Source organism: Eucyclogobius newberryi, unplaced genomic scaffold, assembly GCF_026437365.1.
Source record: "Eucyclogobius newberryi isolate DKJ021-1_F unplaced genomic scaffold, fEucNew1.0.hap1 SCAF_22, whole genome shotgun sequence".
Lineage (NCBI taxonomy): Eukaryota > Metazoa > Chordata > Actinopteri > Gobiiformes > Gobiidae > Eucyclogobius > Eucyclogobius newberryi.
The window spans coordinates 23,625,373-23,644,107 of record NW_027315857.1 but is presented as its reverse complement, the minus strand read 5'-3'; the positions used below and the strand labels follow the sequence as shown (position 1 = coordinate 23,644,107).

Here is an 18,735-nt window from a genome sequence, read left to right as displayed (position 1 = left end):
CGGCGACACATTGGACATGGCCAATCCAGTGCAAATGAACACAAGTGTCAGTCAAATTTGCTGCGCCGCCGCACAGAGACCGTAGCACTTGGAATAAAAATATGGATAACTTTTGATGCCGCGCTTGTGTAGATGATTTTCCCCAAATATGAGCTTGATCGAGCTATTGCCCACAGAGGAGTTCATTAAAGTGTGAAGCGTAAATGTGAACATTTCAGAGATTTCGCTGTTTTCCCATTTCTGACATATATTTGCGGGTCCGCCACACAGAGACCGTAGCACTTAGAATCAAAATATGGGTAAGTTTTGATGCCCCGCTTGTGTAGATGATATTCTCCAAATATGAACTTGATCGGACAATCGCCCTAGGAGGAGTTTGTTAAAGTGTGAAGCGTAAAAATGTGGTGATTTGAGCGATTCTACGATTTTCCCAGAAGGATAACATGGGATGTTTCTGTCATCGCTACGGTTACGCCGTACAAAATATGACTTTGGCTCTCATACTTTTATGATCAGGATGGCAAATTAGAATTTTGTTCAAAATATCATGTCATTTGGAAAAACTCTATTGTTTATAGGCCACTCTGAAGGCCAAATAGTCAGAATTCTGGGAAACGTTTGCGGCTCCGTCGCACAGAGACCGTAAAAGTTATCCTTAAAATTTGGATAACTTTAGATGCACTACTTGTCTAGAGGACGTACACCGATTTTGAGGTTGGTGGGCAAAACGCACTAGGAGGACTTCGTTAAAGTGTAAAACATAAAAATGTGGTAATTTGAGAGATTTGGTGGTTTTCCCATAGGGATAACATGGAAGGTTTCTGTCATCGCTACGACTACGCCGTAAAAAATAAGGCATTTTTGTGATTGGCTTTTGTGATCGGGACGGCAAAATAGAATTTTGGGTAAAGTTTAGACAATTTTGGTAAAACTAATTTTTGACCTTCAATGTTAATTTAAAGGTCACTCTGTAGGGGGCGCTATCGCGCCCATTTCAATTTTGTCATCATAAACTGGTCCAAACTAGAAAGTTTAAGAACTGATTCAAATTTGGTCCTAATCGGACTGGTTTTGATCAAATGGGAGCAATTTTTAGATCTGCAATATTCCAAAATAAGTTGTCCAACTTTGCGGCTGCGCCGCACACAGACCGTAAAAGGTATCTCAAAAAATTGAATAACTTTAGATGCCCCACTTGTCCAGAGGACGTACGCCGATTTTGAAGTCGGTGGGCAAAACGCCCTAGGAGGAGTTCGTCAAAGTTTGACGTGAACAAAATGGCTAACACAGCGTGTTTTCATTTTCAAAGGAAGATGGCAGCCATAGGGTAAGTCTGGGGGCGTGGCCACAATGATTTTTTTTTTTTGTCCTCACGAGAGGAATGCGTGTCCCGAATTTCGTAGCTTTACGACAAAGTTGACCTCGGGGCGTCTCCCATAGGCGCAATGTATTTTGACCTTTGTCGGTGGCGCTGTCGCGCCATTTTTTAACGAAAAAAAAAATGGCCCAGAAAAAACAAAATTTTTCGCCGATTTTGAATTTTGGGCAAAGTTTGGTGAGTTTTTGAGCATGTTCAGGGGGTCAAATTAGAGTTCAAAGCGCTGAAGAAGAACAAGAAAAATAATAATAATAATAATAATAATAATATTTTTAGCAAAAACAATATAGCCGTTTTCACTATAACAACAAATTATACATCGTTTGAAAGCTCTAAGCCTTCCCGATGCCGCCATGGGGTGGAATCATCATTACGAGCGCTTACGCGCTCGTCAGTCCCTATTCCGTCGAGATGCCCCGCCCACTCCCCATAGACTTCCATTGATTTGAGCAGATACAAGCATGGCCCATGCCTGCGGCATGGATTCTCGCGTACGGGACGATGCCAGGAGGGTTTTTGGAGGAATGCAGCGCTTCGCGCTGCTGTTGTCAACAATTAGTGAATGGGCTACGCCCATTCACTAATTGTTGACTATTTCTGTCATAGCAGGAGTAAGTATGCATGATCCATGCCTTCGGCATGGGCTAGTTCACTGTACTTGCCAGGGGCGACGGGGCACCAAACATGCGGGCTGCGCCCGCATGTTTGGTAAGACAGTTGCAACGCTGCCTTCGGCAGCGTTGCGGGAGCAATAGGCCCTCCGCCCTGCTGGGGCTCGGGCCTAATAATATTTTTAGCAAAAACAATATAGCCGTTTCCACTATAACAACAAATTATACATCGTTTGAAAGCTCTAAGCCTTCCCCATGCCGCCATGGGGTGGAATCATCATTACGAGCGCTTACGCGCTCGTCACTCCCCATTCCGTCGGGATGCCCCGCCCACTCCCCATAGACTTCCATTGATTTGAGCAGATACAAGCATGGCCCATGCCTGCGGCATGGATTCTCGCGTACAGGACGATGCCAGGAGGGTTTTTGGAGGAATGCAGCGCTTCGCGCTGCTGTTGTCAACAATTTGTGAATGGGCTACGCCCATTCACAAATTGTTGACTATTTCTGTCATAGCAGGAGTAAGTATGCATGATCCATGCCTTCGGCATGGGCTAGTTCACTGTACTTGCCAGGGGCGACGGGGCACCAAACATGCGGGCTGCGCCCGCATGTTTGGTCAGACAGTTGCAATGCTGCCTTCGGCAGCGTTGCGGGAGCAATAGGCCCTCCGCCCTGCTGGGGCTCGGCCTAATAATATTCCGATGCGAAAACAATGTTTCCCATTTTTCAAATATCATAAACTATACATTTTCGGAAAGCGCTCGCGCTTTCCTACCTCATGGTGTGGGTCCCTGGTCACTGACGGGTACTTTCGTTAATTTTGAGTGGGCTCCGCCCACTTTGTGTTTTTGGCCCTCTATACAGTAATAATGTTCAATTTTTGCATTACATGCTTATATGCACGGAACATGCAAGAGATGGGGAACGTATTCGTGAGCTACTTAGCGCAAATGAGTGCTTAATATGGGGATGACGACCGCTTCGCGGTCGTCATCTCAATGTAAAGTGCTCGTTTAGTGCGCACTTTTGCACGGGCTTCGCCCGTTTACAACGGTAATGTTCCATTTTCCTACTACTAATTAGTATGCACGGGGCGTGCATGAGTGAAGGAGTGCGTTAGTGAGTGTTTGGAAGTGGGCGAGCGCTTCGCGCTCGATTTCGTGCGCACTACGTGCGCACTTTCGCAGCCGTGCTTCGCACGGCCTTACGAGATTAATAGGCCTCTCGCCAGCTTGTGGCGCTCGGGCCTAAAAATAAGAATAAGAAAACAAATAAAAAATTAAATAAAATAAAATAAATAAAATAGATAAAATAAATAAAATCGATAAAATAAATAAAATAAATAAAATAAATAAAATAAATAAAATAAATAAAATAAATAAAATAAAATGCACGGAATTGTCCAGGTGCAAAAATGTGTCCATCTCCCGATCTTGGTCATTTTGTTAATCGATTAGTCTGGTGATTATTCTGTTCTGATAAGTAGTTTAGAATGCAGCGGTCACGTGACGAAGAAGATTTTCACTCAATTTGATGCAGATGAAGCTGAAGTGAGTTTGAGGATCCTGCTGCGTGTTTTCATCAAATAACACTCAATTTCCATATTTCCACGTAATATTCATGGAATTACGGCTCAATTACAGTCACAAAACGTCTTTTCTCAGCTCACGGCGTGTTTTGGAACCTTTGAACAAACCAGTAAACAATTATTTGATTGCTAAATTAGTTGATGATTAGCCCAAAGATCTGGTAGTTGCGATGAATTTGTGAACTTGTTGCAGCGTAATAATGTTTCTCCTTTAATAGAGGAGACTACCCCACCCCTAAAGTGTAAAAACAACCTTAACAATACACTAGCATCACAAAATCATATACATTATATTATCACAAATCTTTAAAAGCAACTATATTGTTCATAAAGGACTGTTTAACGATGAAATATAGTCATTAAGCCACATTTATACTTCAGAAATTGTGATCATTTTGACGACTAAATAGATTTTGTCATAGTTTTCGTCATTGTAAAACGTTTGCTGACTAAAAGTAAATAAAAAGCAATGATAAAGAAAAAATTATGACAAAAAATTAAAAAATATTGTCCACTAAAGTACTAGTAATATTTTGGTCCAAAAAAAGAAAGAAGAAAAAACATAAATTAATAAAAGGAACAAGATTCAAGTCTTACCAGAGCGAAAACTAAGAACCACGTCTTTTCTGTTTGACTAAAACGATTTTGGATTTAGTCGACTAAATTAATAAAGCGTGAACAAAGGCTTAACTCATAGTGAACAAAGAGTTTATTCAGCATGATTCGGGGTAATTAACTACTTAACTAAGGTTAGATGTTGGGGTCATGTTAGTTAAGTGATCACTAAACCTGAATTATACTGAATAAACAGTTTTTCACTATGAATTAAGTATTTTTACTCAGGCAGGAATAAGTGTAGTTATTATAAAATGATGCCAAGAACTACTAACTAAACCTAAACTTAAACTATAAAAACTAGTCAAAACGCACATACTAAAACAAAAATAATACAGTGTTATCCTGAACACTGGTCTGTTTTTCATCTTCAGAGTACAATAAGGAAACCCACACGGACGGAGAACACAGAGAACACGGAGAACACGGAGAACACGCAAACTCCGCGCGCAGTCTCCACCCGGCCGGGAACTCACACCGCGGGCCTCGTCACCGTGAGGCGAGCGTCTTGACCTCACACACAACTAACCCGTCTGTTTCCACGGCGGCTCTTGCTAGCCCGCTTCTGCTAGCCCGCCCTTTTCCCCCCGCGCGTGCACATGGAAGGCATTAGCGCCGTGACTCACCGCTTCGCTCCCGAGTCTCGGGCAGCGACAATGAAAACACAGTTCACGACGAATCCGCATGCGAGGCCAGGAAAAGTCGGTGTGCGAGCGGAACTTTCCCCGCCTCGGAGTTTGTGTGCGGCAAAGCGGCGAGCCGAGGGAAGGACGTTAGCGTTAGCGAGCGGCGTTTGCTTTTTTGTGGTAGCGCGTTTTTCTTTCGCGTCGGGGAAAGAATGAACAATCAGAAACCTCATATTTGTGCGTGTTACCGAGACTTGTTTAGAGATGTGTTTTGGCGCGCATTACAAAACGACTACAACACCACTACAACGCTACTTTTTCGATAGCTAAAAGTATTGAAAAAATTTACAAATCGATACTAAAACTAGTGTCGAAACTAGATACGCATTTCGACACGTATTGATACTGAAAAGCTGACATTAAACGGGCTGTACTGACTTTTTTCCGCACATTAAATTCAACGTTTTATTGTCCGAGAAGCAGGGATAACGCCGTTAGCGTGCCAATGTTTGCTAGCTTTAACCGGGACGGCAAAACTCGCTCTGGACTCGCGGAAAGTGCTTAGAAACTCATCGTTTTGAATATTTAGGATGCTATAACTCTGCGTTTGCGTTTCAAACAAGTAAAAATCTGGTACGGCCCCTTTAACGAGACAAAGTTGACCATTTCTAACAGTTTCAGAGACGATCTTGAACAGTCAGATCTCGTAAATACAGTATGATTACACATATGTTCCAAAGAAACATGTATTTTGTGCTATATTATTAATGTAGAAAGAGTATCAAAATCTGTATTGAGTCTCGAGACTTGTAACGACCCAGTTTTGTTCCGTTGTTGGATGAGAACCTGGTGGAAGACTGTCTTGAAGTCACTAGTTTGAAAAGCTAGTTAGCCTAAAGGAGGCGCTATAACTGAAACTGCCCTTCTACATTGATCAGTCTGAGGTTGTGTTTGCACTTGTTTTTGTTCTGGGTTGACCCTGATCTTGCCCAGTCAGTCCTGGTTTAGTCCTGGTTTAGACCTGGTTTAGTCCTGGTTTTGTCCGAGTTTAATCCTAGTTTAGTCCTGGTTTAGTCCTGGTTTAATCCTGGTTTAGTCCTGGTTTAATCCTGCTTTAGTCCTAGTTTAGACCTGGTTTAGTCCTGCTTTAGTCCTGGTTTAGACCTGGTTTAGTCCTGGTTTAATTCTAGTTTAGTCCAGGTTTAGTCCTGCTTTAGTCCTGGTTTAGTTCTAGTTTAGTCCTGCTTTAGTCCTGGTTTAGACCTGGTTTAGTCCTGGTTTAATCCTAGTTTAGTCCAGGTTTAGTCCTGCTTTAGTCCTGGTTTAGTTCTAGTTTAGTCCTGCTTTAGTCCTGGTTTAGTTCTAGTTTAGTCCTGCTTCAGTCCTGGTCTACACATTTAGTCCTGGGTTTAGTCTGATGCTTTAGTCCTGGTTTAGTCCCGCTTTAGTCCCGGTTTAGTCCTGGTTTAGTCCTGCTTTAGTCCTGCTTTAGTTCTAGTTTAGTCCTGCTTTAGTCCTGGTTTAGTCCTGGTTTAGTCCCGGTTTAGTCCTGGTTTAGTCCTGGTTTAGTCCTGCTTTAGTCCTGCTTTAGTTCTAGTTTAGTCCTGCTTTAGTCCTGGTTTAGTCCCGGTTTAGTCCTGGTTTAGTCCCGGTTTAGTCCTGCTTTAGTCCCGGTTTAGTCCCGGTTTAGTCCCGGTTTAGTCCTGGTTTAGTCCTACTTTAGTCCTGGTCTACACATTTAGTCCTGGTTTAGTCTTTTCCATGCTGTAGTACACACACGTGCTCCACACATTCCCGAGGCAGGAAATCACCTCTTTTGTCCGCGGGTCACGGAGGCTACGACAGCTCCAGTTTCACCAGCCACTTTCACTCCACGCGCCCCTCCGCAGAGCCGAGCTGTCGGAAGCCCGGGCGCAACGCGTGAACTCGTGATCGTTTGTCTTCGTTTGTCTTCCCCGTCCTTTGCAAAGTGTTTCTAAACGGCTTTGACGGAAGTGAGACGCACGCCAATTGGAATTTACGCTTTTTAAATAATCAACCTTCAGTTTAAGACGCACCGAAAGCTTTTAAAACACTTTTCACGACTTTTTCTTTTTCAGTTTGAAGTAGAACAGGTTTGTAGATGGTTTCGGGTGGATTCAAACCATATAATTTGGCGAAAACCATCAAAATCCGCCCTTCGTCCGTCGGTTTCTCTGGATCCTGCGCAAAAACCCATCGTAGACGATCAACGCGCATTTTTAAAAACGTTAACGTTTGAGAGAAAACTGAAATATGAACTCTTAAATTCATATAAAGATGAAGCGTCTAGGATTGTAGATGTAAATGTAGAGGGTGAAGAACTCATAAAAACGGGATAAATGTGTTTGTAGAGGAAATATAATAGAAACAATTGTGATTTGTGACCGTTAAAATTGCAATTTCTTATGTAATAAAAAAACATATTATTTTAAAATATAAAATAAATAAAAAAGAATAAGAAATGAATTAATACGAATAAAATAAATAATAATAACAATAAAATACAAATAAATACATATTGAAATAAATGAATAAATAAAATAAATAAAATGAAATAAAACAAAATAAATAACTAAAATAACTAAAATAAAATAAATAATACATAATGATAACAATAAAATAAGAATGAATACATATTAAAATAAAATAAATAAAATAAATAAAATAAATAAAATAAATAAAATAAATAAAATAAAATAAAATAAATAAAATAAATAAAATAAATAAAATAAATAAAATAAATAAAATAAATAAAATAAATAAATGAAATTTAAAAATAATAAAATACAATAAAATAGCAATCTCTATTCAGTCGTAATTAATGTCACACTGGAATCTAACAAGACAACATTAAAAGCGCTTAGGTAAACTCTCCGAACTACTGACCCTCGCCTTTTACGAATTAAAACCCTGAGTTAGTTTCTCTTGAAAGAACTTCCAGGCACTCGTTGTGATCATTTCCTGACCGTGAAAAGGTTTTGCATTTCTTCGGGAGCTGTTTCTGTTCCGGATCAGATCTGCGTGCGAGGGCGACACTTACACACGCATGCTGCTGGAGCTTGTTCAAAAGATGTTTGGCCGGAACAAAGTAGTCCAAGAGGTAGCGCAGACTGTCGTGTTGGTACGTGGACTCCAAAACGGAGAAGACCTGACGGGCGAAAAGACACATTTAAAATATGAAGGGTTGTCAAAAATCATAAAACAGAGCTCAGGATTAGCTGCGGACGGTTTATGAAGGAACGCTCACTAGCTAAAGGTCAGCGTAGAAAGACTTTGGGATTTAGATTGTACCGGAAAAAAAGACATCCAGAAGCCCAAGTCTGTATCCATGAACGCTAACGGTAGCTCTGGGCTACATGCTACCGTGATGCTAGGGCCGCCTGCTGTATTTTTACATCGATAGAACAATATATTACGTTTCTGAGGTAACGTGATGTCACACATATATTTTTAAGACTCAGTTGTGACTTTACTTGAATTAGTTATGGTTAAAATACACATAATTCATAGTGAAACGTCTCAAAAGAGGGGATTAGCTACATGCTACTGTGATGCTAGGGCAGCTTGCTGTACAACTTTTACATCAATCGAACAATATATTATTTTTCTGAGGTAACGTCATGTCACACATATATTTTTAAGACTCTATTGTGACTTTACTTTAATTAAATATGGTTAAAATACATATAATTCACAGTGAAACGTCTTAAAAAAGGGAGAAATGTGTGTTTCCAATTGATTTCCATTTGCGTTTTCACCCATCCACGAGATATTAAGACGCAAAATGCTAAACGTAGCATTCATTAAACTCAAAGTGTGACAAATGTATTCATCAGCAGGTTACACAGCTCTTTTGGTTACTTTTTAACAGCCAAGAAACACAGCAGATTTAGTCAAACTTTTGTCATTTTCTGGCGTTCGATCCAAAGATTGAGGTCCTGTTTTGGCCCTTTAAACGAGATACTCATTTCTAAAGCATCGATATTGTAAAAGAACAACAAACAGGTCAAAGTTGGACCTTCAATAAAGTTTTACGGTCGAATTATCAGCCGCAAAACCAGCTATTGCACTCGTTTGTCTGCACCGTTCTGTAACAACCTTTTATCAATACAAATGTGTTTTTACTTGTGAGCAAAAAGGAGCCTTTGTTTAGAACTTGGCATGTGTTTTTTTATGTTTTTCATGTGTGTCCAATGGGTTTTGCAATAGCTTCCTTTTCCCAAGATTGGAAAAATGTACACAGAGCAGGCAGACCTTTGTAATCAGCAAAGGAAAATACTTTGGCCGCCTCGTAAACAACGTGTTTTATGAGAATGATTGTAAGATTCGAGCGACATGTTTTGAGTGACAGCAATAACGACAATAAAAAGACAGAACCAAACTATTTTTTTTTTTTACTTTTAGAGTGCGTTCACACTAGAAAATCCACCACATCCCAATTATAGGTGTCAAGGTTAATTGATAATCGTTGTTATAATTGATCGTTATTCAGGTCACAATGTAATCAGAAGAAAACATAAAATAATAATATGTCTATTTTAGAGGCAAAATTAAGTGGTTTTAATTCAATCTGTAGTTGAAAAAAAAAAAGTTAGAAATATAAAGTATTTTTTATTATCTAGCCATTTCAAGTTCATAAAGCTGCCTTACAATTACCGTATTTTCAAGACTATTAGTTGCACCTTTTTTCACAGTTTTGGCCAAGGTGCGACTTATACTTATATTTATACTTATACTCTGGAGCGACTTCTATGTGATATTATTTGTTATTTTCACACTTGCAACCACATTTTGTACTCCAGTGCGACTTATATATGTTTTTCTTCTCGATTATGCATTTTTTGCCTGGTGCGACTTATACTCCGGAAAATACGGTATTTGAACTGCAATACTTTCTAGGCTACAGTAGCGTCCAAAATAACAGTATTCCCTTTTCAAAACACTAAAATGAGGTCTATAACAGGCGAGGCATTGTTATTTTTGGCTTTTATCAGTTGTTTACGTCTTGGGAGTGTCGTTTTATCGCCTTTTTGCGCCTTTTCCCCTTATCGCCTTTTCCGCCTTATCGTTTAATTGCATCTGCAGCAGTGCTCGTTGTCGTCACCTGGGACAGAAGCGGCGGGGCGGTGCTCTCGAACGGCGGGTACAGGGACGAGAGCGCCCCCTGGACACAATCCTCCATGGCCTCCGAACCCTGCGGGACGGACAGACAAAAGGGGGAGGAGTTAGGTTCTGGACACTGACAGCAGAGGCGCCATGTGAACGGCGTTTGTTTTTCGCTGACGCAGACGTCCGCGGGCGTGGATTTCCCTTCCTGTCGGACGGGGGAAGGCCAGACGCTTCCTCACGGAGAATGAGAAAGCACAAAAAAAAAAAAAAGGGAGAAAAGAGCAGGAGGCCTGAGAAAGTGCATTTAGATTTAAAACGGCTCGAGTTAAAGCTCTCGTTTGGTTGAGTTTTGACTAGTTTTAGGGATAATGAGCTGCTCTTTGTAAAGTAAAACCTGTCACAACAATTAACTTATCCCCTTAATGTTTAAAAAAAATTAAAAAAATAGCTACTAGTAGATAAAAGGGCGGATATCGGCTTATAATTACCTTAAAAATGGAAATGCTGAATAATGAATGTCAGTGATTTAAATGGAAATGTAGGATGTAAAATTTTAACATACAAAATATTTGTGAAAAAAGGATAAAAAAGAAGACCAATCTTATATTATCCAGTTAATACTTAAACTGTTTGTATAAGTTACATTTTTTAAAATGAAATAAATATATAGGCTGCACTATTTAAAACAAAACAAAACAAAAAAGACAGTAACACTATTCTTAGAATTACTATTTATTGTATGTTTAAATTTTATGATTAAATGTATATGACTCTTTAATGATACTAATGACACAACTGTGCATAATAAAAGTGTTTTTTCTTCATTTCATCATGATATGGTTAAAAAGGGAAAAAATCTTAAGTATTTAAACGTATTCACGAGATCAGAAGTCTAAAATATGAACTGCTAAAACCACAAGAGTCACATTTCAGAACATGTTTTCAGACCGTGTAACGTTCGCAGTGAACAAAAGATTCCAAAAATGCACGAATTCCATGAAGCTGTTGTCTAATACGTCTGGACCGGTCATTGGAAGCACAGCGTTGTTTATGTTGTATTTTGAGCCGTCGTCATGGCCACTGCTTTTCCCCAAACTTGCACAATTTTCTCCCTTTTTTCCGTTTTGTTTCCATCCGTCAAACCGCCTCCTCCACCCAGATGATTGCTTCAAACAAATCCACTAACGCATAAAGGGAAATCAAATCGACATGCGGCGTCTTCTTATCGTCGAGCTTTGAAGCCGGGTGTCGTCTGCCAGGGTCAAAATGGCGGGTCCTAATCATGGGTCGCGGTGAGACGGGGACAAAGACTAAACTTCAAATCGGCGTACGACCGAAAACGAGCTATAATTCACATAAAACTTGGACTTTTTGAATCCTTCTTGGACTTTTTGAATCCTTCTTGACGCGGCGTCTACGATCGATATGAAGATAAGTTGGTTATCTTAAGTTTGGGAGCAGGACCACGCCCCTTTTACGCCCCTTCCCGCGGGTATATTATTTAAGCATCCAGACCTCACACACCTGTGTTCATGACTTCGTGCCCCTCCCTCTCACCATCTTTTTAATTGATTCTACTTTATCTCCTAGATGGGGCATCGAGGCCCGGGAGCCTTCAGCCCTCATCGCAAGAACCCCCAAAACGGCATTCATTTCTGTACATTTGTGTTGTTCGTGTTTGTTGCCCGCCAATAAACACGTTGCGTCGTAGCTGGGGGCGTGGTCTTTGCTGGTGAACTCGACTTTAAACTCAAGTGCTCCTCAAAGTGCAGCGGAAGAACGGCACCTTTTCTCCGTAAATCGCTTTCATTTATCAAGTTTTTCAAAAACACCGCTAGCATGTCACGTTAGCATATCGTGCTAGAATGTCACGTTAGAATGTCGCGCTAGCCTCGGCTAACCTCACAACGATCATGACCTTTTCTGAGCAAAAAGAGTCATTTCAGTTCAATCTTTGCTCCAAAAAGTAAACTTAAACGTAAAAAGCTTTTTTTTAATATCCGGCAATTTACCTCAAATTAGCAATTAATTTACAAGACTTTACTGTTGAGAAAGCTTCATGAAACTGATCACGCACAGGAGAGATGGTTATCTACTAGAAAGTGAGTTACACCGTGACAAAAATCTGACTAATTTTGAAATTTCCCCATGTGGGACAATAAAGGAATATCTTATCTTATCTTAAATGGACAAATTCATTAGACTTTGGACTAAATGGGACTTTTGTGTCATGACGTCATTTTGTTTGTATTTGTTTAGTACATCTGCTTGTACGTGCTTTTTGCTTTTTGTAATAATCTCTGATTTTTTGTTTGTTTGTTTTAATAAAAGTTAAAAAAGTCAAAAAAGAAATTGAACGAAGGATTTTTCCATTTTTGATCCTGGTGTCAGAGCTTAGATCGTATAATCATGGTTTCTTCTTACAATAATCACTAGAATCCCTGTGACGTTCTGATCTTGACAATAAAGTGTTTATGACGTTAATGATAATCAAGTATTTACAATCAATGCCATACTTGAAATTGGAGAAAAACCTGACTCGGATGGAACGGCAAAATTGGAAAAAAGCCAAGCAAACGAGGCTAAGGAGAAAGTGAGGCCCGGACAAATGTTTTGCACAATTAGCTTTGGGTTTTGTTTTGCTAGCGCAGGAGGGGTTTTTTGAGGTTGACCACAAGGAGAGGAAAAAAAAGGGGGGGAAAGAATTCAGAGACGTTACGCCGCGCGCTTCCAAAAAAACGCCAAAAAGCCCGTTCTAACAATGTCGAGTTCATGAACATGGACAGGAAAAGGGGGCCTCTTGAACGCGATGCTGAAATGATTGGAAAAAGGCGTTCTGGATTTGCTGCTGCAGATCCCAGGGTCATTTGGAGGAGACGTTAGATCCTGTTTCCGATCTTGCTCTCCTGGCGCTAAGCTAACACACATTTCTAAAACATGACTTTCTAAAACCCGCGGACGTCTCTCAATTCGAGCGGTCGTGGCTTTTCCTCGGTGACAGCTCATTCATTAAGAGCGGCGAAAGAACCTGGAAGAGCGACAAACGCGTAGCATCCGCGAGGCATTTTCAAAAGCTCACGCGGCGAGTCCTTTGGGTTTGGGAGTTCGCCAACGCCGCGTGCATCGCACTACAGCACCGTTAGAACGCTGAACGCCATTTTGAACGCTCCACGGTTTCATTTTCGAGGTTTAGAACGCTAACGAGAGGTCGCGAGAAGGACCCGGAATGAGAATCTGCGAAAAAACTGTATTTAATGAACTAAATGTCGAAAAAATTCAGGGATAAAACGCAAAACAAAAGGAACGTCAAGGCAATTGGGGAAGACAAACACAACGGACGGAAGAAGGACGAGGTGAAACGTGGGGGTAAAACTGAAAAACAATCCTGCAAGAGACATTAAACACCGAGGACATGAAGACGGTATGAAACCAAACCAGAAAACACATCAAGACACAGAAAACAAGGAGCCAAAAGGAACCGAAGCAGGATCCATGACACAAGAGCCGTTGGAACCAAGAACCTACTGATCTGCAAAGAAGAAAGATCGTTTTTGTCACATTTGTAAAGCATCATTGTGGTATTGAAATTGATCATTAGAAACAAATCCATCCCTTTGATTACGGAGGCATTGTCAGGTACGATTGATGTTCTTATTCACGCTTGGGTTTAATTGAAGAACGTGTTATTTTGGGGGGTTCCGGAGCAAACTTCAGAGCAAAAAGCGAAAACAAAACAATCACCAAATTTCAAGAATCAGACACTTTGACATGGGTGATCTTTGCTACAGATAAGCCCACAGCTGGTGTGATTTGTATTGTTTTAATAGGTTGTGTGGCACTGAACATTTTCAACCATTTGTCACGACTCAAAAAAGAAAAAAAAAGGTAAAAAGCGTTAACATAACAAAGTAAACCATTAAGTAGCAGCTCTATAGGCTCATTTATGCAGGAAATACAGAATAAAATATTCTTATCATCATTATTGATGACATTTTTATTCTTATCATTTTCATCATTATTTTTTTTTTATTATTATAATTTATATTTATGCAGGAAATACAGAATAAAATATTATTATTATTGTAATTTTTATTCTTATCATTTTTGTTATCACTATTATATATTTTTATTTTTTTTCAAACTTTTGATATTCTTACTTTTTATTCTTACTTTTTCAATACTTCAAATTAGAGTTTTAACCTATAAACCTTTAGTAAAGATGCAAAACAATGATAAAACGGGGCCAGTCCGGATGTAAACACACAGCTATAGTCAGCGCAGATACTTGACATAAACGGAGGTCGCTGAAGGTCGCTGAAGGTCATCTGTGCGGCGCTCGTAAAAACTTCAAAGTGCCTGTGGCTGACTGACGGAACATATTGAGTGGAGTAAAATCCCAGCAGGAGGTTACAGAGTGAAGCCGACGGGGACTTCCTTTTGGACCAAAGCCTGGTTCAAAGTTTCCCTTAAGACTTGAACCAGCTCCACACAACGACTCAATTAAAGCGCGAGAAGTGAAAAACAACGACGTATCGACATTCTATGAGTTAGATATTTTGGCAGTCCTTCAGGAAATGTGCCAAAAAACATGAATCGACTGCACAATGACCATCGAAAGTGCAAAAACATCACGTAATATCACGTTTTTTAGTCTTTTATTGCAATTTATTTTAGACAATTAACTCATTTCTTCTTTTAAGCAATTGTAACATGATCCATTATTTGATTACTCCGCCTCTAGCCAGACGTAAATATAGTTTAATGAGACGCATGGTAAAGGAATAAAGATATAATAAATGAACACTCGATGTTTTATGTGACGGCGCCGTTCTGACTTTTACTGCGTTTTCTCAGAGGACGTTTTGGTTTAGGGGCGAAAAACGACGTCATCCCGTTTCAGTCTATGCTTTGCGCGCTAATGTCTTTAGCAGAGCTGCGCGTTTGTTTAAATGTGTATGTTCAGGTGGAAAAAAGAAAAACACAAGCCGTCTGTTTGAAAGCGAGGTCCGAATACGAGGCGCGTGCCAAAAAAGTGTAACAAGACGACTCGGCTCCGGAGACGGAAAAAAGAGTTACGGTAAGAGGCGGACGTAAAGGAACGGGGAATACTTACTTTTGATAACAGTACTAAGTATTTTCAGGACTGTTTTTTTCTTCCTGGTGATGAAGATGTAAAAATGACTAGAAAAATACACTTGTTCCAGGTAAAAAACTGTGCAGTAAGTTATCGAGAATTCTTAATATGGAATCGGACTTGTTTTAAGTGAATACATCTTTAAAAATCGTTGAAAAATGTATGTAAAGCTACAGTAAAGTTCACAAATTAACTTTTCACTAACTAAAAATGACACGAAATTGCACTTACCTGGAATATAAAATCGTTTGTTCATTTGTTTCCAATTTTTTTTGCCATAAAAAATAAAGACAAAAACAGACCAATGAGACTACGCTGGCAAAAGCGCGCCAATATCGATGAACAAACTCAACGTCTCGTCACTTTTGTATGTTTTCTGAACATGTGTTGAGCGAGTGAACGACCTGGACGCTTCTTTCTCACGCGCCGCAATTTGTAAAAACTCAGACGTTTGAGCCTCTGTCTAGTCTTTTCATCTCTTAAAAGGGTCACGACCTCGGCGACTATGCACTTTATTGCATTACAGTCGTGTTTGTGGACACACACGGGAGCAGACGGCTGTAAACAAAGCCATAAGTACATTTGTTGATTAAGTTTTCTCAGTCTTTTTAAGGACAAACGCATACAGATATTTTACTGCAAAACCAAAGCAAACATGCATCATGAAGAAAGTAATGTCAGTTAAATGATGTCAAATTTAACGCCAAGCATAAAGACATATAATATAATCCTGTAAAAGCAGCGATTAGTGACGAACTCATGAAAAAACATTGTATAAATCGCCAAAACTGGAATAAAAGAGCCTGATCCGGACAGTTTGGGACGAGTTGGCTGCATCGCTCGCCATCGACCTTTAGTCGAGAGTGAACCGTGAGCTCGATCGCCTGTTTTACTAGTACCGTATTTTCCGGACTATAAGTGCCACTTTTTTCATAGTTTTGGCCGGGGTGCGACTTACATGTGTGATATTATTCGTTATTTTCATCCTGACAACCACAAGCGGGCGCTCTAGGCTCTAAGCGACGCAGAAGAAGAATCTGCACTTCCTCTTCCTCTGGAGTTTGTGGAGTTGTTTAGAAGTGACGCAGAGGAAGAAGAATTCAGTGGATTTAGTGATTTGGGGTAAAACTGATGCTTTGCTAAACTTGTTAGCATGTTCTTTATGCTATAGTTATCTGAATAACTGTTCATATGTTACGTTAACATACCAGACACATACCACAGTTCTGTCTGTGCCTCATGTAGCTGAAGGTGTTAGCGTTAGCATACGTCATGTAGCTGAAGGTGTTAGCATTAGCATACGTCATGTAGCTGAAGGTGTTAGCGTTAGCATACGTCATGTAGCTGAAGGTGTTAGCGTTAGCATACGTCATGTAGCTGAAGGTGTTAGCGTTAGCATACGTCATGTAGTTGAAGGTGTTAGCGTTAGCATACGTCATGTAGTTGAAGGTGTTAGCGTTAGCATACGTACACCTATTCACCATGTTCTCTCATCTGTTATTATTTTTATTGGTCTTGGATTTTATCATTTAACATTTCCCCCAAAAATGCAACTTGTATATGATTTTTTCTTCTCTATTATGCATTTTTTGGTTGGTGCGACTTATCGACTCATCGTTCAGCAGGGCGTGTCATCGTTTGCTATAAGTCATAGTTATAAAAGCTGTTCTTGTGCCGCCGTGCCAGACGTATGCATGTGAATACAACATGCCAAAGGTTTGTGAACGCAAGGCACAAATGAGACAGATTTAAATTCCTACTTCCTCCTGTCGCTTTAAAGACAGTTTGAAAGTATAGAATTTCTGTCATATTTATGCCGTTTGTCCAAAACACAATGTGGTTCGTTAGATTAGAAAAAGTACCCCAGAAGGCTCGACTTTTAAACCATCTGGGACATAAACAAAGACAATAAAATCTTGAAAATGTGAATCTTGTAAAAGTATGTGGGACATGAAACTCCTGCGAGAGAAACGACAAAAGAAATGGATGACAGAACGAGCCAACGATTAAGGACATTATATATGTATTATTTATACTATGGAGAGGAATAAACACTTCTGCAATAAATTATATATGTTTTGTGTTGTTTTATTATTATCATCATCATCATCATCATTATTATTATTATTATTATCATTATTATTATTATTGTGGTTTCTCTGGTCCTGCTCCTGAATGTTTTATTTATTTATTTATTTATTTTTTTCCCTTCTTCTCTCTTTTCTTTAATTTGGAAAAAAAAATTAAATAAGAATAATACAAAAAAAATAAGAATACAAATAAATGCTTATTTAAACTGTAAGATGCCCCAGTTACAATCCAGATCGATGGTGTGTCTAATATTTTCAGGTTTCAAATAGATTAAATTTCAAAATATTTCATCGGTCATGTTGTGTTTTTTTTTTTTTTTTGCACAAAATATTAAAAACCTATAATACTTCACTTCGCCAGTTGGCATCAGACTTTGATGTTTTACAGACGGAAAAGCGATACGTGCTGAGGATTATAAAGACTGTTCGAGTGGAGGAAACAGGGAGAAGTTGAAGGAGGAGAAGAAGGAGGAGCTTGAGTTGTGTGAGATCGATGGGAAAACAAAGAGCGAGCGAGAGTCATGATATAAACCAGATGCTGTGGACCTCAGTGAGAGCGGAACGAGGAAGGAAAAGACGACTCAAAAGTCCACATCTACCGTGGGGCTCTTGATTTTCTTTTCTTTTTTTTATCCATTTTTCTTTTTTTTCATAGTTTTTTGAAATAACAGAACAGAGGAAACATGACACAGAGAGCAAGTATAAAATATATTAAAGTAAAAAAGCGAAAGGAGGAAGTGTGTTTACTGTAAGTCCATCATAAACCCTTTGGAACATTGTTAATATACTTTTTAAGAAAATATAAAACTTAACTCATGTACAAGAAAAAATACATTGTAAAATCAGGTACCAAAGCACTTCTGAGTACTTTTATCCATTTAGATTTTTTTTTTCTCAAGTCAAGAAATTGGAATGTTTTATTGTTTTGATGACAGCACACTAAGAAATTACTTAGCAACCACTGGGTAAAAAAGCATCAAATGTCACTTAAATTTTACCTTTGGTGGGGTAAATTCTGCATAAACTGTAGTGTGTGTCCCTGGTGTGATGTCACTTACTGTCATTTTCTACAGATTTGTCAACGTTTTCTCCACAATTAGCTGCTCGATTGGTTTAAAACTATAATGTATACGTACAACAGGTACAAATACACCAAATAAAGTCTAAAATAGAAAATCGTAAAACCCTGTCATACGTCACTTTACGACAGCGACACAAAAACACAGAACTGTCCCTCCGAATGCCTCGCTGTGATTTATGCGCGCGTTTTGTTTGAGGCGGACAAAAGCGCGGCGGCGGGATGCGCTGAGGTCACTTCAGTCATCCCATGACTGACGCCGCCGCCGGGTCGACCGCTTCCGGCGCCGCTATCTCTCCTCCGACCACTGTCAAAACCGATTAGAGAGATAAACATAGCCGGGCTGCGATGGCGTTTAACCCTGATGCGCACTCCTGATTATTACAATTATCGCTTAAAATCAATCAAATAAATCAATACATCTGATACAGTGGCTTTTAACATGAACCCAACATGACTAATGCGTTATTATTAGTCTATTA

The 18,735-nt window shown here is 39.5% G+C and overlaps 1 protein-coding gene across 1 annotated transcript in view; it reads right to left on the bottom strand.

Moving 5' to 3' along the window:
• Positions 1 to 18,735, bottom strand: part of arhgef40 (Rho guanine nucleotide exchange factor (GEF) 40) — an 87,467-nt gene that overhangs the window by 63,908 nt on the left and 4,824 nt on the right. The window contains exons 2-3 of the mRNA XM_072458723.1: positions 9,947 to 10,036; positions 7,883 to 7,990 (exon numbers count right to left, since the gene is read on the bottom strand). Of these exons, the coding sequence (XP_072314824.1) occupies positions 7,883 to 7,990; positions 9,947 to 10,036 (198 nt within the window). The remainder of the gene's footprint in view (positions 1 to 7,882; positions 7,991 to 9,946; positions 10,037 to 18,735) is intronic.